This window comes from Sinohyriopsis cumingii, unplaced genomic scaffold, assembly GCF_028554795.1.
Source record: "Sinohyriopsis cumingii isolate HCF-2022 unplaced genomic scaffold, ASM2855479v2 utg001164l, whole genome shotgun sequence".
Lineage (NCBI taxonomy): Eukaryota > Metazoa > Mollusca > Bivalvia > Unionida > Unionidae > Sinohyriopsis > Sinohyriopsis cumingii.
In genome coordinates this window covers 480,903-505,420 of record NW_028315966.1, presented here as the reverse complement: position 1 = coordinate 505,420, position 24,518 = coordinate 480,903, and the positions used below count along the sequence as shown (strand labels likewise).

The 24,518-nt window shown below is 35.9% G+C and overlaps 1 protein-coding gene across 2 annotated transcripts in view; it reads left to right on the top strand.

Annotated features, from left to right (window-relative positions):
* The window catches only part of LOC149772822 (midasin-like), a 270,606-nt gene that overhangs the window by 70,824 nt on the left and 175,264 nt on the right, over positions 1-24,518 (top strand). For both annotated transcript variants that reach the window (XM_089947241.1, XM_089947240.1), the window contains exons 31-39: positions 451-647; positions 1,853-2,043; positions 3,423-3,626; positions 6,259-6,464; positions 11,960-12,082; positions 12,539-12,736; positions 20,363-20,470; positions 21,071-21,178; positions 22,151-22,231. In XM_089947241.1, the coding sequence (XP_089803367.1) occupies positions 451-647; positions 1,853-2,043; positions 3,423-3,626; positions 6,259-6,464; positions 11,960-12,082; positions 12,539-12,736; positions 20,363-20,470; positions 21,071-21,178; positions 22,151-22,231 (1,416 nt within the window). The remainder of the gene's footprint in view (positions 1-450; positions 648-1,852; positions 2,044-3,422; positions 3,627-6,258; positions 6,465-11,959; positions 12,083-12,538; positions 12,737-20,362; positions 20,471-21,070; positions 21,179-22,150; positions 22,232-24,518) is intronic.

The window sequence follows — 24,518 nt, the reverse complement described above, 5'->3', positions numbered from 1 at the left end:
ATTTAGTCATCAAATTAGTTATCTTTGTTTTGACATTTCCAGATTTATACCAAGTTTTTGGTGTACACAGAATATCATTTGATTTTTCAGAGAATATTTTTTATACTTTTGACTCTTGATCATAATGCTTCACGATAATCCTAATCCACAATTTTTGACCAAGTAAGGTAATAATAATAAACAGTCATTGATATTAATATGAGATATTGATATTCCACTCCCAAATTTAAAATTCCACTCCGACATTTAAAAATTTTGGGCAGAAACTTAGGTCTCATCCTTGCCCGCAAATTATGACTGCTTGGTTGGGATTTTCCAATCTGTCATCAAAACTTGTTTGATTTTCTTGATGTCAGATAGACCCAAATAGGTTTCCCATTTGATCCACTATTCAAACATTAGGATTTCAGCTATTTTTACCTTTTTAACTTCATGATTGACACATTTCAGTTGTCACCTGCACTCAGAAATCGGTTCACGGAGATTTGGTGTCCACCAGCAGACCAGCGTCAGGACTTGATTGACATCATTGAGCACAACTTATTGCCAGGGATACATCTGTGTAACCAGGAGGATGGCACTAGTGGTATTGGCAAAGCTATTCTTGACTTTGTGGAGTGGTTCTCCAATAATACACTGGGAAAAAGGTAATTGGTTACTTATTGGTTTAATTGATAAATATTTAAATTTTCAGGCTTTAAAATGAATGAATATCATTGCATTCTGTGCTTTATGATGAAACATAAGGCCAGAATCAGTTATACGTTTGTAATCGTCTAGACTGTGTATGAACATTAATGTGTTACATAATGGTCACGAGAAAGGTCAGTTATATACTGGTAATGTGTTAGACCAGTTTTTCTGAATTTGGGCGGTACCACCCCTTGGGGCCAGTGGGGTTAACGAGGGGGGCAGCTAATGCTGAATATAGCTTTTAATAGGGTAAGGTAGAGGGCGATGAGGATAATCAAGGCGGGGGTGGGTGGCTCAAAAAGGTTTGGGAACCACTGTTTTAGACTAATATGAACATTAGTGTGTGTAGTGTGAATGTGTGTATGCTAATCATTACACTTTTTTTCTCCTAATTACTTCTTATGCTCACCAGTACATGAACTACACATTTTTGGTAGATTAAAAACAAGTTAAAAAATAAAGCGAAAATAGTTTTGTTTTTCATTTTTATTATTTATCCCACACATCATATAAACTTGAGAATATTCTGAAAATGAAGACTGCTGCATAAGAATAGCATAAGAGCACATTTGTCCATGTTAGACCTAGATGTACTTATTTTCTATTTATAGCAGCTGTAAATGACACATTTCCCCCATCCCCCCCCAAAAGATGGGTTTCTTGAATTGAAAACATGTCTCACATATTGAGACTAAGTCACATAGATTTGTGACAACTTTTAACCAGCTGCAAATCCAGCTTAGTAACAAAAGTAAATGCACATTTTTCATACAAGTTTCCCGTATTAGTAGCATGTCGTATAGAGATTAAACTTGTTATGCTCAGATTACACTTCTTTACACCTACTATTATTTTAGTAATAATTATGCCATTACATCTCTGTGGATTGGCATGTATATAATTTGAGAGAAGGGATAAAGTAGGACTATGTTTCAGATTTGTATAAAGAATTTGTTTCTTTCCTCTAAGAAATTTTCTTTTCTTCATTTCAAGATAAAATAAATAAGAAAGAATTGACATCTTTGCATAGATATAAATTACAATAGTTGCAGATTCATCTGGAAGACAAGAATTACTTATTGTAATCTAATGGGCAAATATTTTACAATTCTTCATTTAAGGAAAAATCTCATATTTTGCACTTCTTCTCTGCTGTTAGGTGCACTGTTACTATTCGTGACCTCTTGTCATGGGTGAGGTTTATAAACCAGTGTGCCAGGACCCTTGGGGAAGAGGAGATGAGAGTTGAAGAGAAGATAGATGCTGACACACTTTTGAACAAAAAATTGGATCCAGCAGTGGCATACGTACATGGGGCTTGTCTTGTCTTTTTGGATGGACTTGGTTCAGGTAAGACTGGGACTGGTGTTTAAACAAGATGAAAAAGTAAATAACGGTTGGGGGGGAGGGGTGAAGAAACTTGTTCAGATGGGTTTGACTGGTTTCATTCAGGTACTGAACTCTTTGTTATGTTATAATGTGTTATTTTATTGCATGCAGGCAAAATTCTTATTGTTTAAGGATAGATTATTTGATATATTTCTCCAGCTTATATATATCTATAATGCAGAACAAAATTGTGGAAATCATCCAGTGGACTTTTGTCAAAGGCAATCAGCTTTTTCACTAACAGACGATTGATAAAGTAGTTGAAAATGTGTGTGTATATATATATATATATATATATATATATATATATATATATATATATATATATATATATATATATATATATATAAAGAATACAAATCATATGGCGAATAACAGTTCTTTCAATTGCACTGGATCCAGGAAGGGATCATGTTTGTCAGGAATTGATTAAGATAAATCTGGCCCCTCTGGCAATAAAAGGTGCAAAACCTGCCAACATATGATAGAAACCAGGACATTTCCATGCACAGTGACTAGAGAAAAATTAAACATACATGGTCTAAACAAAACGTGCAAAACAGAATGTAATTTATCTCATCACATGTAAGATCTGTAGCATCCAGTATATCGGAGAAACTGAAAAACTACATAAAAGGATCAACCTTCATAGATCTGATTGGATGACAAAGAAGCTGTATAGAAACCCAGTCACAGAACACTTCTCCTCCCATGGCCACACTTTCAGTGATATAACACTTATAGCAATTGCTCACAACCCCAAATGGAGTTCTGAAACCAGGAAAGAAAAGTAATCTTACTGGATACACCACCTTAGGACATTAAAACCAAGCGGTTTAAACCAAGAAGACTAGAAAAAGACAGCCATTCACAAATAAAATTACCTTTTTGCAGCCATCATGTTCTCTTTTCAATAATTCTCTAAATTTGCTTATGAGTCATCCAGTAACCTATAATTACAACTATAACAGTGAAATAGCCGGGATATAATTTGTGTGTACATAAATTTACATAATATAACAGCCAGGCATTTAATTTCTTCTGCTAAAAATAAACTAAGTATCCTAAAATACAAGAGTAGAATGTATTAAAGCAGTTTTGTGTTTTTAAATATGGAATATCTTACTGATGATATTCAGTCATGTACAATACTTGCTGCTTTTAAACACAAACATTAAACATTTTGTTTTAGCCCATAATATGATTTTAATAGTTTTTATGATTGAGCTCTATTTTATTGTCTCAAATCAGTGATAGTACATATTATATGTACTTCGCTTATATTGTTACGGTTAATTACATCCATCACCTTATAGTGGCATGATTGAAATTCATTACAGGCAGAACTAGTCAGGCGAATGACACTGACGTGGACCATTTCAGAGGTCAGTGTTTGAATTTCCTGTGTCAACAAGTGTCCAGAATGACTCATCAGGAATATCAGCTGAATGATCTCAGCATACTCACCAGAGATCTTGTAACTGACTCTGTTGTCATGGTTTCTGATCACATATTCTGCATAGCTCCATTTGGTATAAAGAAAGGTAAATTTATTTTTTGCTTATCTTCAGTGATATGGCATTCCATTTTATTTACTACAGGCCAATTTAAGATCACATACAATAGTAATTGTTAATTTATTTAAGCCAGGTGTGTGATATCAGGCCCACCTGGGTATTTTGGTTTATTCACTATAGGTAAATGTAAAAGCATGTACAGTGGAACTTTTATTTTATCCAAGCATTATTGCCCAGATAGGGGGTTATTGTGGTTATTTTGAACTAACACTCTTTTACAGTCCAGATGTGTGGCTCATGTGAACTGACACAATCTTTGGAGTCCACATGTGTGGTTTATGTGAAACCAGACCTGCCAACCTGTACAAGTCTTACTGAAATGACCAGTAAATTACAGACTTGCAAAATATAGCAAAATGTCTGAAAATACCTTCATTGTGATCACATTCATATACTAGCTTGCTTTTGTTTGATCCAGATTTGGGTTTTGTAATAGATTTATTCTAAAAATTGTGTCAAATGAACAAAAATGAAAAAGACAATAAATCTCTTTAATAGATTAAACAATCAGTACATAGTTATAACAAGGAATATTTAAATTCTTGGGTTAAAAAAGCAGCAAAGGCAACATTTACGTTTATTGGACATCATTTGTTGATTTTGATTGTGTCTCTTGTTGGGAGAGATTATTAATGTCATCAATTGAAATTCAAAATTAACCCTAAAGTTATGGCAAGTTTGGAGTTTAAAACCTGAGCTCCATGGGGTTTAGAATGGCAGTTTCTAAAAGTGTGCTGGAGATAATTATAACATAAGTGTACTTTACAAACATTATTGTTGAGCATATTCTTTGCTCTCACTTCATAAGCCTCAGATCACACTTCTTAACTGTTTAAATGCATGTTTTCCAAGTTGACACTATCAGTATATGATATTGATATTGTGTTATACCTGGGTGAAAATTGGTCCAACTTATAGGAAAATATTGCTTGCTTTACTGAGAAAGCCTTTGTCAGGGTTGTTGGCAGGTTTTTGAAGCAACACTTCTCCCCCATATAAATATGTGGTTGGTCCAAACCAATATAATCATCCTTGTCCAGATGTGTGGTTTTTCTAAATTAACACAATCATTCGAGTATGATGTGTGGTTCATGTGAACCCATATAATCTCTCCACCCAAATTTGTGGTCCTTGTAAGCCAACACAATCTTGCCATTCCACATGTATGGTTCATGTGATCCTACAGAATCTCCAATTCCAAATTTATGGTTCTTGTAAACCAACACAATCTTGCCATTCCAAATGTGTGTTTCCTGTGATCCCACACAGTCTTTACAATCCCATATATGTGGTTCTTGTAAGCCGACTCAGTCGTGCCATTCCTTAATGTGTGGTTCATGTGAACCTACAGAATCTCCAATTCCAAATTTATGGTTCTTGTAAACTAACACAATCTTGCCATTCCAAATGCGTGTTTCCTGTGATCTCACATAGTCTCTACAATCCCATATATGTGGTTATTGTAAGCCAACACAATCTTGCCATTCCAGATGTGTGGTTTATGTGAACCTACAGAATCTCCAATTCCAAATTTATGGTTCGTGTAAACCAACACAATCGTGCCATTCCTTAATGTGTGGTTCATGTGAACCTACATAACCCGTCCAATCCAAAATTTATATTACAACACAGTCTTCACATTCCATGTGAACTAATGCAGTGTCTCCAGTCCGGTATGTGGCTGTTGTGAACCAATACAATCTCTCCAGTCCAAATATGTGCTTCACATGAACCAACACAATTTGTTAAAATGTACGGAGTAAATAATTACTGCTTATCAAGACCCTTTTATTTTCTCCAGCTCGTTGAAATGGTTTTGCTTTTACTGTCTTTATAGTTTTGTTTACATGACCCAAGCAAACAATTTAACAATCAAAATATTCTAATGCACATTTTGATTTTCTTCTGCCATGGTTCATTTAACCTTTTGCATGCTATATAAATTATATTAGGTTCAATTCATAGACATTTGCATGCTATGTAAATAGTATTAGGTCCATTTCATTTAGCCCTTTGCATGCTGTATATTATATTAGGTCTGTTTCAAATAAACTTTTGAATGCTATATAAATTATTAGGTCCGATTCAAATAGACTTATGCATGGTCAGTTAATTATATCAGGTCTGATTCAGATAGACTTTTGCATGTTATGTAAATTATTAGGTCTGATTCATCAGCATGCTTTGTAAATTATTAGGTCTGATTCCTTTGCATGTTTGTAAATTATTAGGTCTGATTCCTTTGCATGCTTTGTAAATTATTAGGTCTGATTCCTTTGCAAGCTTTGTAAATTATTAGGTCTGATTCCTTTGCATGCTTTGTAAATTATTAGGTCTGATTCCTTTGCATACTTTGTAAATTATTAGATCTGATTCCTTTGCATGCTTTGTAAATTATTAGGTCTGATTCCTTTGCATACTTTGTTAATTATATAAAGTCATTTTAAAAAAATCATTTATACCTATGCATTTATTCCTAAGAATTTCAGTATTCTCCATTTCATGTTTGTGCTAGTCCTAATTCACATCAACCTAAATCTACAAACACAGCTTAAGTAAATTGGAAATTTTCTTTAATTATGTTTCCCTGTTTACACAGGTGAGAAAGCTGTGACAGGTGGAGACAGGTATGCATTGCAGGCACCAGGGACATGTATTAATGCCCAAAGAATCTTGAGGGCTCTGCAACTGCCACGCCCCTTACTATTAGAGGGTTCCCCAGGAGTGGGGAAAACCAGTCTAGTTGCTGCCATAGCTCGAACCTCAGGGAGAGAACTGGTCAGAATCAACCTCTCTGAACAGACAGTAAGTTTGATAAACCTCATATTGTACAATAGTTAGTAGAATTATGGCTGATATTTGAAAATTGATCAAAAAATTCTGTTTCACTGATGCTTATCTACATAATTGTATTATGCCCTAATTGAAGTTGGTTTAATGAAAGGCATCAATTTGTACAGTGTAATGAAGAATAACAGCTGATATTTCCAAATTGTTAGAATTTTGTTTCAGGGATGCTCTTCTGCAGAACTCCAATATGTCACATTTTCTTCCACCTTTCAGAAAATGTTCATTGCCTATACCATTGACTTAGTTTTATTTTTAGGGTACCAATCTTCATGGATTTCATGGTACTACAAAACAAATGTAAAAATCCATCAAAATGAAAGTGAATAGGACCCTCTAGTATTTAAGACAAAAGAAACCTTTTACAACTAAGACTAAATGACCCACAAGCACATAAGACAAAGTACTCAAGAAAAGTACTCTATAACAACTAAGACTAAATGACCCAAAAGCACATAAGACAAAGGTACTCTATAAAAGTACCCTATAACAACTAAGACTAAATGACCCACAAGCACATAAGACAAAAGTACTCAATAAAAGTACCCTATAACAACTAAGACTAAATGACCCCAAAACACATAAGACAAAGGTACTCTATAAAAGTACCCTATAACAACTAAGACTAAATAAGCCAAAAGCACATAAGACAAAGGTACTCTATAAAAGTACCCAATAAAAACTAAGACTAAATGACCCAAAAGCACATAAGACAAAAGTGCTCAATAAAAGTACTCTATAACAACTAAGACTAAATGACCCAAAAGCACATAAGACAAATGTACTCTATAAAAGTACCCGGGAACACGTAAGACAAAAAGATCCTATAAGACATCAAACACAAGGTCTGTATAACACATAAGACAAAAGGACTGTCTAACACAAATGATACAAGGACATTTAACATAATGTAATATAGGTTACTGCATTTGTATGGGAAAATATGAACTCGTTTTGGGATGGAATACTGCACAACCTTGGGAGTGGCGTATATCCTTCTGACAAAACGAGTTCATATTTTCCCCTACAAATGCAGTAACCTTTTTATTATATGCTCATTTTTTTATTCTACCTAAGGTTTAATTATATAAACAAAATACACTACAAGAAACAACGTAAATGAATGAATGCCATATTCCAAAGTAAATACACAAGCGCAGATTTGTCATTACACAATGACATCATCATTAATGCGCACATAACTCCGCCCAGATAAACTTGAACTTAGTCGCGCGCTCGGCATAACTTTCGAAAGAAAATGGCGTGTCTAGTTAAAATTGAAATTTGCAGTCATATTGTGAATGAATGCGCATTGCAACAAATTTCCATTTGATCTGGATTGAATATATTTTGGTATTTTGTTTCAATTCGACGAAAGTTTGTGATTTTGGACTGGATTCATCTGTGCAAATTATACACGAAATACATCGGATTGAAGTGGTGTGGGAGAAGCATGTTTACATATGCAAATGTGTTTCTGTTTCTGTCATTGAATGTTTGAAATCATATTGTGGGAAAAATATGAAGTCTTTCAATTGCAATTATCAAAAAGACGCTTTGGAATTTAATGCTTATTTCATTTTGAGTGCAGTAAGGAGGATGCAGTTGCACTTATCATTGAAATTACAGCAGAATTTCGAAATGTGTAATCCAGATTGAAAACCTATGACATGGCTAATGTGATTCGGATTTGCAGAATTAAGAAAATACATTTTGAGAAAATTCAGGATGTAAATCTGTAAGTATATTTTATTTTGCCATTCTTATCACCAGCTAAAGAAGAGAGTATATGACTTGTCACATGTATGTTATTTGTAAGGACCTTATCTTGCATCTGTTATATAATGTAGCTAGCCTAAATCCATAACATTGTATCAACGTGGAATGTACCAAAACAGCTGGGGTTTTTTGCAGTCCACGAAACATGTTTTAGTTCATTCAGAAACAAATTTAAATAACCACAACGTAAAGAGCCTCTTATGCGAGTGTACATGATTTGTGTACAAATCAAAAATGCTGGCATCTGCGTTCATTGTTTGTTTACAATAGAAAGTAGTTTTTTTATGCACGTGAATGCTATATGTGTATTGTTGCATGAGTTCAGTATCGGGTAATATTGAACGATTCTGACAATGTAAAGTTAACGGGAAAAAATGAGCATATAATAATACACATGACAACGTAATGATAGTAAAGGGACCATCTAACATAATGTAATACACATGACAATGTAATGATAGTAAAGGGACCATCTAACACAATGTAATACACATGACAATGCAATGATAGTAAAGGGACCATCTAACACAATGTAATACACATGACAATGCAATGATAGTAATGGGACCATCTAACACAATGTAATACACATGACAATGTAATGATAGTAAAGGGACCATCTAACATTATGCAATAAACACTGAAAGTCTAATAAAAGAACCTCTAAAACATTAAGACATTATAACTAAAGACGTTAATGCATAAGACAATATGTTCATGTTATAGTAGTATATACTAATGCACAAGACAAATTGCACATGCAAACACATAAGACAGCAGGATCCTCAAGTTTATTAAGCAATTGGACCCTCTAACACAAAAGATAATACACAAATCAGTAAACGTCTCACATTTAAGAAAATAGATTGCTCATATTATAGAACAGTAGGATATGACAATATTGCCTTCTAAATATAGGATCCTCTGACATCTAAGACAGAACAACCCTCTGATTTATAAGAAAATAGGATGCTCGAACAGCAAGACCATCTAAGATGTACCGACCCTCTAACACATGAAACAGTAAGTCCCTCTAACAACAGAACTATTTATCAAAAGGAACCTTTAACACATATGACAGTAAGTCCCTCTATCAATAGTACCCTCTATCAATAGCACCCCCTAACAACAGAACCTCTCAAATACACAAGATGATAGGACCCTTTTATATGACAGTAAGACTTTCCAAAAAGTAGGGACTTTCTTAAAAAAAAAACAGTATGACCTTCTAAAACATACAACAGTTGAACCCTCTAACAGTAGGATCCTCTAACATCAGAACCCTCTGATGCCAAAGACAATATGCATGAAGACAATAGGACCATCTAACACAGGGACCATCTAACACACAAGAGATTTATCCACATATTGAATTTCTGATGAAAAAGCATTTTGTTTGCTAAGCGACAAAAATGACTATCCCTGAATATAAATTTTAGGGTTTTCCATGAGTGTTGATTTGAAATAAAATTTTTTGTTGCAAGCTGAATATTTTTTCTTTTTAATGAGCCATGTCAAACAAATCAATGAATGTATGCAGCAGTTTTTTAAATTTATTTTAAAATGAAGAAATATTTCTGTTTCTATGTATCAAAGGATGACAGAACTGCAGGATTGTGAATTGAAATGAATTAGAGACATAGTGTGATTCTGTGGGAGTGCATCAGCACTTTCTAGCTGGAGTCTCTGGGGGAGTGTATCAGCATTTTCTAGCTAGAGTCTCTGGGGGAGTGTATCAGCATTTTCTAGCTAGAATTTCTATGAGAGTGTGTCAGTGCAGCTGTTTAGCTTTTCTGCAGAAAAAAAACAAAGTCATTAGAAATGTCACTAACAACTGGATGACCTACATAGTGAAACCCAAATGATGAAACATATCCAACTTGCCGAATCACTTACTGACCTTGTTACAAATGACACTGGGAAAATCCTATCCAGTTGTGTCAAGTTATGAAAGATAACAGACTGCTTTCAACAGTGTAGCCATAAAGACAACATAATGAGAGGTCTTCAGATCAGTTTTCATTGCAGATTTTGAGTCCTTGCAGAACAAGATCTTATATGTAACCTTCAAATAACTATCCTACCCTTTACCCAACCACTCAACAGCATGGCCTTTACCCACCCACCCACTCAACAGCATGACCTTTACCCACCCACTCAAGAGCCTAACCTTTACCCAGCCACTCAACAGTCTGATCTTTACCCACACACTTCACAACCTGACCTTTGTCCAACCACTTGATAGCATGATCTTTACCCACACACTCAACAGCCTGACCTTTACCTATCCACTCAACAGACTGACCTTTACCTATCCACTCAACAGCCTGACATCCACTCAACAGTCTGTCCTTTACCCAGCCACTTGATAGCATGATCTTTACTCACACACTCAACAGCCTGACCATTACCTATCCACTCAACAGCCTGACATTTACCCATCCACTCAACAGCCTGACCGTAACCCACACACTCAACAGCCTGATCTTTACCCACCCACTCAACAGCCTGTCCTTTACCCAGCCACTTGATAGCATGATCTTTACCCACACACTCAACAGCCTGACCATTACCTATCCACTCAACAGCCTGACATTTACCCATCCACTCAACAGCCTGACCGTAACCCACACACTCAACAGCCTGATCTTTACCCACCCACTCAACAGCATGTCCTTTACTCACTCACTCAAGAGCCTGACCTTTACCCAGCCACTCAACAGCCTGATCTTTACCCACACACTTCACAACCTGACTTTGACCCAACCACTTGATAGCATGATCTTTACTCACCCACTCAATAGCCTGACCTTTACCCAACCATTCAACAGCCTGACCTTAACCCACCCACTCAACAGCCTGTCCTTCACCCACCCACTCAACAGCCTGATCTTTACCCACCCACTCACTCAACAGCCTGACCTTTGCCTATCCACTCAACAGCCTGACATTTATCCATCCACTCAACAGCCTGACCTTTATTCACACACTAAACAGATTGACCTTTATCCACACACTCAGCAGAGGAGGTAAATATGAAACAGTCTTACAGGTCAGAAATAGTCAAGTATCATGTGGTAAATCATTCACTTAAAAGTGCTGAATTACATATAGTTTGCACTATGTGTGTTAAAATGAAAAAATCTAAAGTCTTTAAAAGCACTTACACAGACCTCAAATGTATTTCAGATGAAGAGGTCACTGTGCCACATAAAACGCTGTTAATTTACTCACCTATTAAACATTCAGCTAGTTAAATGTAGTTAAGACCTAAAGATAGTTTCAAACCAAAATAAAGGAGCACCCAAGGGACCTCTGTAGAAAGAAGGATATCCCAATTTCATAACAAATGGGGCTCAATCAATATCAAATAATATAAACTATTTTGTCTGACCCAGATTTTTTGTAGGATCATCAGACTTATAAATAAGGGATCTATTTGTATGCACACTTAGCAGTTTTGGATAGTTGGTCATCTGTTTTTAATTGGGAGTCCAGGCATTATATTTTAAGGCTTCTAATATACCTCTGCATTGAAGATTTCATTTTACTCTGATGCATTTATGCCCAGCAAGAAGTCCTAATTTTAGTTACACTGTGTCCCACATTATCATTAACTCTCCCATTGATTATAAATCTCTCAATGTCAAAATTTAAAAAATCTTTTTTAACAGGATATTTCAGACCTTTTTGGTGCAGACCTACCAGTAGAGGGTGCTGAAGGAGGGGTCTTTGCTTGGCATGATGGTCCATTGTTACAGGCTCTGAAAGCAGGTGACTGGGTTGTATTCGATGAGGTATGTTGCAAATGCTCTTTATGATGTAGTAATTTTTATTGGTGTCATAGTAAAAGAGCACGTCATCTTTCCTCATTTATAGGTAACGGAAAAACTGATGGTTATATGTGATGTGACTGTGTCATAATTTATTTAGTCATCAAATTATTATAGAAAACACTCCATATTGAGTAATTTAGTTCAGAAATCTTTAAGATTCATCTCTCTTCACATCACAGCTAACCTTCAGTTGGTCAGATTTTTCTAATCTGGCATTTAAGTTTACTTTACATTGCCAAGTGCTTTTCTTTGAAGGGAGAATGATAAGAGAGCCAATATTTGGTTTGTGAAGCTTAAATTATTTCAACTTTTGGAAACAATATACTGTATCAGTGTATGTGTACTGTGTCACCATAGATAGTTTGAAAGTCAAATGCACTACTTATTATTAGACTGTCTGTCTGTTTGATTCTCCAGTTAAACCTGGCATCCCAGTCAGTACTGGAAGGTCTGAATGCCTGTCTAGATCACCGTGGGGAAATCTTCATTCCAGAACTGGGGAGGATATTCCAAATCCAACACAATAAGACCCAGATTTTTGCCTGTCAAAATCCACTAAACCAGGGTGGGGGCAGGAAGGGGCTGCCGAGATCCTTCCTCAACAGATTTACACAGGTAAAGTCTGCGTTTTTTATAATGAATTTTCAGATAATTTTTTCCATGCTGTGATTTCTGTTGAGCAGATTCATAAAAGCAATAATTTCTTATTCACATCCATTCCCTGATCACTTTAACATTAGGAATATAAGATGAACGCTTTCCAAATCCACCCCTCGTGACAGATGAAAATTATGCTTCTGTCTTTATGATATAAATTACATCCCCTTGCTGCCACTAGGCTTTGCTAGTTATTTTTTCAGCTGTACCTCCAGAAAATCTTGCAATTATCTCTGTAGTTTTCAACTTTGTGAAATTGTCACTCTCTTTGATTTTTCTTACCATATATCCTAACACAGTATCACTGATGTATGTTTTGATTAATGATTTTGAGCTCACTGCCTGTTTTTCACTCACTTATTTGGTAATGGGTGTCATTTTGAGAAATTATTTACACATTGAATTAATTTATTTCATTATTCTTGTCATTCAGGGCAGTTAAAGTAAAACATACATGGGACCCTGGGAATGCACTTTTAATGTAGAATAGACACCCATAGATGCAATTTTGATTTTTTTAATATTGTTTTCATATGAACTCTTTGGGTATTCTGAGTACCCTGGAGTATAGTTTTAAAAAGTGCCTTCCCTGAGTATATGTATGTTTAAATGGATCAGTCCTCAGTGAAACATGAAGACAGAATGTCTTAAGTTTAGGAAATTCTAGGCAAAAGAGGTCATGCATGATACTTACCTTGCCTGTACTAAATATACTTCATTGCTGTCATGCATTGTATGCGCCACATAGAAAATATCTGGTCAAAAGTTCTGTGGAAGTGTGTCAAAAACAACAGAGGGGCAAATCTCACAACAAGCAAGTAAATGTGTTGTGTATTATCCTAAGACGGAATTATTTGTGGGCCCAATAGGGGACATTGTTGCAGTCCACCCCACCTAAAGTGAGACCTGTTAATCCATCAGCTACATCAGTGACAGTGAAGGTGCAAGGCACTGCAGATTTGCTGTCCTTACAACCTTCTACACTGTTGGTTAAGTTACAGATGCATTGCCTGGTACAGAAGGCAATAACACAGTTAAGTAATTCCAGACAGTATTTGCCCATTTGTCCATCAGTGACATTAGTGCATAATTTGACAATATGTGGCAGCATTGGCCTCCCCCCCAATATTTAGGGAGCCAAGTAAGTGTATGTTCCCCAACATGGCATTCAGGCTTGCAAGCCTGGGTACATGGAGTTTATTCCGGATCTGAATGAACCATAATATATTATGTAAATATAATAAAAGGCTGACAAGTTAATCCAGTTATCCAGTCGTCCTTATTGCATGCCTAGGAATTGTAGAATGGTCATATTGTTAACCGTTATCAAATACAGGTCTGTGGAACTGCCAGACATGGATAATTTTAGGGATATTACGGATAGATCCATCCATGTTACCACATTTATAGCCAGTGCCAGAGCAATCTATACCACTGTCTGCATGGTCAACAGTCATTCTACTGAAGTCCTGACCATAAACAAAAGTTTGACATCTGTCAAGATGTCTGTCCAGATAATTTATAAAAGTAATAACAACATATTTCATGTTATGGCGAAGTAGATACAGTGTGACCGTGCTATAACATGGTAGCTGGGAGCCATAGAACCCGACCGTGTTATAGACTGAACCGTGTTATAAGCAACCAAGTCAGTTAGCTAAAGAAAATGATGCATGTACCCCAACAAATTTGAAAGGGGGGGGGGGAGGTAATAAATGCAGGTGGTAAAATATGTTTTATCGGCACAGTTATCATCTTAAATTGATGAATATTAAATGAGAAATACACCTGTAGTGAAAACAGAGAAGGCATATATATTAGTTTACTTTATTTAGAGAACTTTGAATTGGTGCATATAAGTGAATACTGTGTATATATATACATGTCTAATGTATAGCATGAATAGAGTATCAACACCGTGTACTCACCCACGAATCTCATCACATACATTGAATCCACACAGATTTAAAATATTTTTTCACAGGCCATATAGGTCTGAATTCAGTGGATAAACATAGCACAGTCATGTAACGAATGATGAAGCACATTTACTTTTCAGTATGTCCCAAGTTGGTAAAAGTTAGTTTGCATTTTAAGCCGCCATAGGTAGCATTCATAAGCACATTTTCCCTGCAAAAAGGAAACTTTCATGGCACAGCAGACATGTTCCAGTCACGTTGGAAAATGCAAAAATCCATCAGATTCCACTGCTTTTATTTAAGTTTGGTAAAGACTTCTTTGAAGAAAAGTTCTTTGTTTTTTATTGAAGATTATAGTCAAATTTCCTTGATGAAATATGCATGCATTATTGAAGTTGTCACTAAAGGCCAGCTTTAGAGAACCAAACAAATGCCTGTTTCTTATTGTGGTGGCAACATCAAATAATTGTATTGCGTGATTGAGACTGACTTTTTTCCCATTTGCTTAGTACATTTTCATAACAGTAGGTGCTTCAAAGGTAACATTTTCTTTGAAATTTCAGCAAACTATTTTATCTGGGTACATTTTTAAAAAATGAATCAGTTGCCGTTTGGTTGATCGTAGTTACAGTTCCTCCCTACCTATAGAATAAACCAAGTAAAATTTTTATTATTTTTATTTATTTGTGGTTGCGGAGTGATGCTGATTTCCACTTAATTTAACAAAGGGTCAATGGGTGATAGAGACGCAGGTGTTCTGGTCTGATGACAAGGATTAATACAGAACATGCTGGTGTTTTGAAGGATTAAATTCTGAGTGGATAAAAGAGGAATTTTACATACCATCCACACACAAATGTCAGTCTATGTAAATATGTTAATTACTAGCGAGGGGCCGAAAATCAGACAAAAGATATATTATGAGATAATGCCTCGTCTGGTTGATCTCCGCTACCAGAAATGTCAACAACAACAAAAAAGTGGATATCTCACAACATACAGTACTCATGCTCGATGTCAACATAAGTGGATAATGATACAACAATGCACTGTTAAGATGGTTTGTCAATATGGACAAAGAAATTGTTTATCTAACAATAGATAAATTTCAATGCATTTTATATCAGGTTTGCGGCTTCCTTTCATGGAGTCTCTGAATTTCTCAACTCCAAATTAATGGTTGTATATACAGGTTTAAACAGCCAACAATGTCGCCAAAAATAAATAAATCGGCAGATGTTATATTTTGCCGCCATTTAGGAAAATAAAATTGCAGTTTCCGACATTGGCGAAGCCTTTCTGGTTCACACACAGCCTATAATGCCCTTGCATTCAAGATAACACCATTTGGGTCACCATTGCTCAATGAAGGTTAGATTGATGTTTGATGTTAGGAGACTGAGAGCCCAGGAACTGCCCCTCCCTCGGACTAGCTGCTCAGCATCCACAGCCATTGAAGAAAAGTCAGTCTCGACCTCTAAGGAGGGAATATTGGAGACAAAAAGAGAAGTGATCATTCAGGATCCAGAATCAGTTTCAATCCCAAACAAATATCAGGAGACGACAACCTAACCAGCTTGAGATGCAGCTTTATAGAGGAAGCAAGAAACATAATTTTGGTCTCCCAAACCTCCTAACACTTGCCATTGACTCACTGACTGTCTGCAGACAGCCTACCAGTATGCCCCAGACATCTGAAGTTCAACTCTCGCTGGATCACTTAACTTCGCTTAATGAGTGATTGAGCCAATTAATTTTGGAGGAACTTTGGATTTTATTTGTTCAACCCACTCTGCTTTCACCTCATCATCTCATGACTAGATGAACTGTCAGATTCAGAAGGGCAAAATTTTGTTGCAGGTTGTTGTTCTAGGGTTTAATGCCATTTTTCAGCACAAGATAGGATATACATGGCAGCCAGTATAACAGGTGGTGGAAGAACCCTGGAAAACCCTGGGGAGAACCACCGACCCACGAGAAGCTACTGGCAGGCTTTCCCATGTACCCACGCTAGCCGAGCCTTGGACTCTGACCCACACAGACAGAGGTGAGATGGCAGTGATCTGGAATGGCGAGCGCTTGTGACCACTCGGCCGCTCAGGTCCCCCTTGTTGCAGGAAATCTGGTCGTAAATAAGGCCAATGGCCAGTTCAACCGGAGTTACCTCAATAGTTGCTGAAATTCAAGATGTTGATCCATGTCATCAGAAGGGATGAGATTGCACTAGTTTCGAATTCACCGATGCAAACTTTCACATCTCTATCCACCCTGTGCCATGGAAATTTCTTTGTTTTGCATACTGTGGAAATATTTACCAGTTTTTAGTTTTTCCATTTTAGAGGGTCCATAATGTTTTCAAGTTTAATCAACTGTGCAAATAGTAGCTTGTGCTTATTGCTATCTTCCAAACAGTCTTTTTTAAAGGCTAACGTCTTGTATTTTAAAAAGGTAAAAAATTATAATAAACAGAATTGATATGAATGTTCAGTTCAGCATGTCGAATATGCTAAATAAAGATGGTGCACCTATTTTGACAAACAACATACACACAGGAATGATGTGTATCAATATGTTGTTCATTTTATTAGAACAAAAAGTAGTTTGCCTTCTTATTCTGACATTACCTTGGTATTAATGTCTGTTAAAATAAAGGTGGTGAACTACTTGTTGATCTATTTGCAGTATGTTCAAAGAATTAAATGCCCCCCCTACTCCATCGGTGTGCATCACAATGTAAAAAAGGCTAGAAATGATCTCCTATTCTGTTTGAGTCATCTCAGTTTTCTAGTGAACTGGGAAAAGTCTATCCATCCATCCCAGTGCTTTGTCTATGGAGTTTATCACCTGTAGCAATCTCGTATGACTTCCCCATGTTCACTTGGTCAGGATCTTTGAACTTTATTTAGGGAGTCCATTTCTGGCAGGAAGTGGATTACAATTAGAGAGTGTTTGCAGTTTTTTGGATTATTCATTTTTGTAGCAGATCTGATGTCATTGTGCCCTCTTTTAATGCACCCCTTACAGATGATCTTGCTGGCTGAGTGTTTCCCTTTGCCAGTCTATTCAATCAAAAGGTCAGGATTATGAATGAGGTACTATCATCTCTACATCATTGGTTTGACCACATTTGGCTCATGACAGGAATTCGTCTGTCCTCAGTCAGAAGTTACATCATGTGCATGGTTGCAGAGCACACCTGTTGCTGGGCTTCTGTAATATCAGTGGCATGTGTGAGCTGTAGGAAATGCCTCTTCATGACAACCCATGAAAATAAAGGCCGTAATTCAGCATCTGTTTGTTCTAGAAGGAGCACCTCAGGGGAAAAAGCCCTAATCATATCAGACAGTTTGGTGTTGGTGACCTACCTCCTCAAACAGGGGAACCAGATCACTCCACCTGTTCATTCTGGTTTGACAGTTTCTCCTTTGGTATTCCTATTCACTACGTTTATGTATACAAATCTTACATATGGCAGGCCAACTTTGTGTCAAGAAAAGGTCCAATTATTCATAGTGAATGTTCCATCCATCCATTAATCGGTCTTTCATTCAATTTAGGCACTTTGGTGGCAACCATCCTTTTTGATGCAAGTTGGAATCACAAATATACCATCATCATCTCTTACTGCTCCCATGGCCTAGAGGTTAGAGTGTCCACCTCAGATGGGGGAGGTCATGGGTTAGATCCCCGGCCGAGTCATACCAAATACTTACAAAAATGGTACCAACAGCTGCCTCGCTTGGTGCTCAGCATTAAGAGGATAGTGTTAGGACTGGTCTATCTGGTGTCAGGATAATGTGAATGGGTGGGACGCCATGCTACATGTCTTCGGCGTGATGTTCCAATGGTAGACATCGCTATAAACTGCCACACTGTAGACATCATAGCGATATGACTGAAAAATTGTTAAAGCTACCTTTAAAATCCAAATCACACACACATACACCATCATCATCTCAACAATTCCAGACCTAGAAGCTTTGGCCATGGACGCATTTTTAATCTTTTAGGTTGTGAGCCTTTGTCTATCAACTCCCTCCTGATGCAAAATTTGAGGGGTCAGAACTGCAAGTTTGTGAATTACAATGTTTTTTGCTTTGAAGATTTCATGAGAAAGAGTGTGTTTTTAAATGATATCAAGAATATCCAATAGTAAAACATGTATATTTAAATCTCTGTGGGACTGTGATATCTATTTTAATTCATTATCACATTATAGATAGCTAGATAGAACAAAAGTTACACTTTATGTCTTACATGTGTTCTTAACAAGGACAGATACACTTTTTAGTGGTGGATGTTTCTGAATATTTCTACGTGAGACATCCATGATTTGTTATGTACAAAATATATTTATTTTTTAATTTAGGTGCATGGATCATGCAGTCTACATGAAGAATTCTTATTCAATTAAGATTAAGATGATCTAAAGTAGGTCACTGGTTCTTCCTGGGGTTTTCCCAGGTTCTTCCTCCACCATTAATACTGGCTGCCGTGTATAGCCTATCATGTGCTGAAAAATGGCGTTAAACCATACAACAATAACAACAACACCTATTGAATTTTAATTGGTGTGGTACTCCACTTTCTCATCAGTTTTAGCTGTTTTGAGTTGCTGGTGAAACCACATTCAGTATATGAGATCTGTCCTAGGTAATTGGATATTTACAATTACTGTCATTGATTTTTGAACCTGGCAAGATAATGCCCTGAAAATAAAAAATAAAACCAATGTTACAAGTTTTTAAATTCCAATTTTGAGAAAAAGCAGAAGTTTGAATATATGCATGAAAAAATAAAATATTTTTTATTGATAATGTTCCACATTTAAATTGCTATTTGTTTTATTTTCTGCAGGTTTATTTTGTGTAGTCTTTTCAACTAGTTACATGAAGTAAATTAACACATTAACCCCTGGTGACAAATTTAAGCGGCATGAGGTAGTAGCCTACTGCCGAGCTCTGTAGCGTCAAGGTCATGTATGATACACTAAAGTGGGTGGTATTATAAAAAGGTAGACAGATGTAGCTTTACAATGATGCCAAAAAATTTGGAATTTTTAGTTGCGCTACAAAATACAGGGGGGAAAACCTCATTTTTTGGACCTGACTTTTTTCTACCCAAAATTCGCCTGTAGTCTGAATTCGATTTTGTGTCCAGATTTTAGACTTTTTGGTCTCAGATGTAAGGCATACTGGTATGAACTGCAAACAGACAGATGAACCTTTGCAAAAAGTCGGATAAGATGGGCATTTGGAATAAAGAGTGGTTTTGATACGAAAATAATGGGTCTGTTAAGCAAAAAAAAATTTAAAAATTAGGAGCTCCAACTTTTACCCTTCTGCTCATGTATGAGCCAAATAGCCAATAAAAAACGATGTTTCTAACACAACTAGGCAGTATGTTATTGGAAAATCACCTGGAAGTTGGTGTGTTAGGATGTATTCAGAAATACCTTTCAAAATGTGTTTCCTACTTGAATTTCAGACGAAAACGACAAAAACTTTCAGGGAATAATGTGTTAATAAAAACTGAAGTAATCCCTGCCCAAATAAATTAGAATTTCATAATTAGAGAACTTAGATTTTAACAAGTTTTTATTGCTGTCAGAGATTAGAGAACTTTAACTAATTCGAATTGCTGTCATCATATTTTTCTATTGCAGGTGTATATTGAACCCTTGTCTCAAGATGACTTGTTGTTTATAGCAACAACAATGTACCCAGACATCCCTTTACACCTCCTTGGCAAAATGGTGGACTTCAATCAGAGGGTAGGAAACAAAAATAATTTTTTGTGGGAGTATATTTTATATGTATGAGTGTTATATGTTCACATGTTGTGAACAAATGATATCTGAATAATGAATCCTCTTATTTGTTCTACAGTATTTCATTGATGATTTTAAAAACCATTTTCGAATCCAAACACAAATGCACACAATGTGGTAACTGTTCCACACCTGTTTATTATAGTTGATCCAGGATTCAATTCCAGAGATCCAAACACCATCAGACCTAAAACTTTACACATTACATGTAAGTTGAAGCTAAAATGCATCTCTAAATTAGGGACAAATCTAGCACCTGAGGGACATATTGACATTTCTTTGTTTTCAGGAGAGTTCTTGCACAGTTTTCTGGACCAGTTTATATAATCTAGTCTGCATAATCATCAAACAACCAGTGTTGCACCTGTAGTGCCCCAGGGGACATTTCCTCACCCCAAACTGTGTTCCCTGAATTTAACAAATCTTCATATTTTGGTAATTATAGCAGGACAGAAGTACAAAAAATATGCCCCTGGTTTAAAGCTGAGCAACTATAGTAAACAGCTTGGAATAACACATACTTTAATTTATTTTTCCTGTCAGATGTATGAGGAGACAGTAGTAAGAAGAACCTGGGGTCAGAGAGGCGGCCCCTGGGAGTTCAACTTGAGGGATGTTTTTCGCTGGTCTGATTTGATGATAGCCAACCAGGTAATGCAATTTAATCATCCAGGTAATTCATTCTTTTTTTAATTAGGGCAAAAAAATTGCCATTTTTTCAAGGTATACAAATAGGAACAAAATGTCTATTGTCTAAAAGTGGATGATCGCTGCTTAATTTCTGGATATCATTAAGTCAGTATAATCCAAGCAAACTTTGAGACTATTCATTAAAATAAAATTAAACTCTGATGTTTTGCATGTTGAAGAAAGGTAGAGCAAAAATAATGAAATTTATAGATGCATGTATATGTCCATTGGAGAATTCCAGTAAATGCAATCTAGAACTGACATTGCACTGTTAGGACATGGCCATTATTCGGTTTCATATATATGTCTATAGTAAACTTAAATGTTTTAAATAAATAATTTCTTCTTTGATTACATTCCCTGCTGATGTAAACATTAGGAAGATAATCTCACTAAATTATATTTCTTCAAAAGTACTTATTTGGTCACAGGACAATAAAACTATCCCAGCCTCCATACATATGTAAGTACTTAAACTGGTCATATGATAATAAAACTATCCAGCCTCAAAAGAGATATAGGTATTTACCTGGTCACATGACAATACAACTATCCCACATTCCACACAGATGTGAGCACTTGCCTGATCACATGACAATAAAACTAGCCCAGCCTTCACACAGATGTGAGCATCCTATTTGATGTATCACTATTCTTAAATCTGTCACTGCCATGCAAAGGTCATGGGGAGATTAATTGGTTATAGTTTCTTCTCCTTGTATGGTATATAGAATGGTGAATGTTTTATCTTTTGTGAAGTCAGGATTCTTGAGGTAGCAAGCTTATTACATTTTTTTGAGTATTCTTGAAGAAACCGAATTTACTAAAACTTGGATCTTTAGTAAAATATTTATTGATCATACTTAACTGTCATAGCACAATTTTGATTAGAAAGTATTATACTACTGATGTTAAAGAATATCTCTTTTCCAGTCCCCTGGTCAGTATAACCCAGGAGAATATGTTGGACTCATATATAGGGAGCGCATCAGGTCACTGGAGGATAGAGAAAAGGTATGGTATCACCTAACCATGTGCTCTAGTGTTGTTAGATTTTCTTGATTCGTCACCTACTGTGAATTAATTTTTTTTCTATAAAACTTGATTGAAATACGCAGCATTTATGATTTCAGCAATATTTTTTGTAAGAAACATATCCAGGAGTTTAAATATCATTAGATACCTAATTCTAGAAAATACTGGAAAAATTTATGTCTTCAAAATGTATAAATATTAGAATATGTGACTTTTTCACCAATTAGTTCTTATGTTTCTTTTGAGACAATTTAGTAATATAGATCTTGTATAGCATGTCATTCTTCCATGAGGTGTTATTGAGAATGCCTTGATCTACCTAACTGATAAAGGGCTTCAAGCACTTGACCAAAGTAGAATAATAGAAGCTGTAAATGTAGATTTCAGGACAGCTTTTGATATGGTGAATCATGAAATTCGTTTGAAGAAACTGAAAATCTCCAGTGTGATGAAAGCACAGTTAGATGGTTTACTTCATATTTAAGTGAGATAACGCAACATGTTTATATAAATAATGTTCTGTTTGAACTTGGAACAGTTAGATATGGAGTACCACAAGGCTCAGTTCTAGGTCCATTTCTGTTTAATTTATTTATTTATGACCTACCACTTTTACTAAGGAACTCAATATCATCAATAGGTCTCAATGCAGATGACACAACATTGTCAGACATACAAAACACAAAGCATGAACTTGAAATTTCTTTACAGAATTCCCTAAACAAACTGGACAACTGGTGCACATGCAATAGCATGGTGGTAAATACTGGTAAAACTAAAATATTACTTATCTCAACACGGCAAGAAAAGGACAGATCTTGATAGTGATGAACTATGTCTGACATAGAAGGATAAACATTTGCAAATGGTCTGTCATGACAGACTACTTGGTGTTTTGGTAGATAATAATCTGTCATGGACTGAACACATCAAACATATCAGTAAAAAAGTCAATTCAGATTTATGGCTTCTCAGTAGGAAAAGACATTTTCTCCCTGAAAGGCATAGAAAACTATTTTACAACGGTTATCTACAACCCTATTTAGACTACTGTAATAAAGTATGGGGTAATTCAAATGATAAAAACTTAGCAAAGCTGGCACATCTTCAAAAAAGAGCATTTGGGCTAATATCAATCCAGAAAGAAAGCAAGGAAAATTTAGCTGTAAATTAAAAATATTACCTATTAAAGACCAAATCCATTTGAGAAAAGCCAAATTAATGTTCAAGATATCCCATAATAGTGCTCCTGAATATTTACAATCACTATTCCAGTATAGGCTACCTTGCAGTACTCCCCACTTGTGATCCATGTCTACCAGAGAGTATAAAATTCTCAAACCATGTAAGGAATTATTTTTAAAAAGTTTCCAATACTCTGGAACTTTGCTCTGGAATAGTATTCCAATTGAAATTAGAAATGTCCACTCTATTTCCTTCTTCCAAACCCAATATCCAGTGGCATCTGAGATGCAGCTAAAATAAAATTTCCTTTGTATGAAGGCCTCAAGGTAGATTAGTTCTTAGTTAATTGTGTTACCCTCTTTAAAAAGAGTCATTATTATTATTACTACTACTACTACTACTACTACAGACAAAATCCCCCCACACCCCCGCAGAAGTGCATAGTATTTGCAAAGCCACATGTAGAGCCATGCCAACCTGGCATGAGTGGAAGTAATAAATTTTGTTTGATGAGATCTGGTACCAATCATTTTAACCAAGGGGGACCACGTTCACCTAATGGCTGCAGATGAACTTTTAGCATCCTTGTTCGCAAACATAAGCTAAAATATAGTCTTTTTATTGGGTGGTGGTGGATTTACAGGGTAGTGGATGATCTCCTGCCATACTATTATCAGGTAATTGATGTTGATTGTTGCTTTAGTTTAGCCAAGGAATACTTGATACAACAGGTATATATTGTTGCTTTAAGTTAGTCCTGGATTGCTTGAAAGGTTAGGTATTTGATGTAGAAATGTACTGTTGCTTAAGATCAGTTCTGGATTCTTGAATGATTAGGTATTTGATGTAGAAATGTACTGTTCCTTCAGGTTAGTCCTGGATTATTTGAAAGATTAGGTATTTTATGTAGAAATGTACTATTGCTTTAGGTTAGTTCTGGATTACTTGAAAGATTAGGTACTTGATGTAGAAATGTACTGTTGCTTTAGTTTAGTCCTGCAATACTTGACACAACAGGTATTTTTTGTATAAATATATTGTTGCTTTAGTTTGATCCTGGAATATTTCATCCATAAGATCA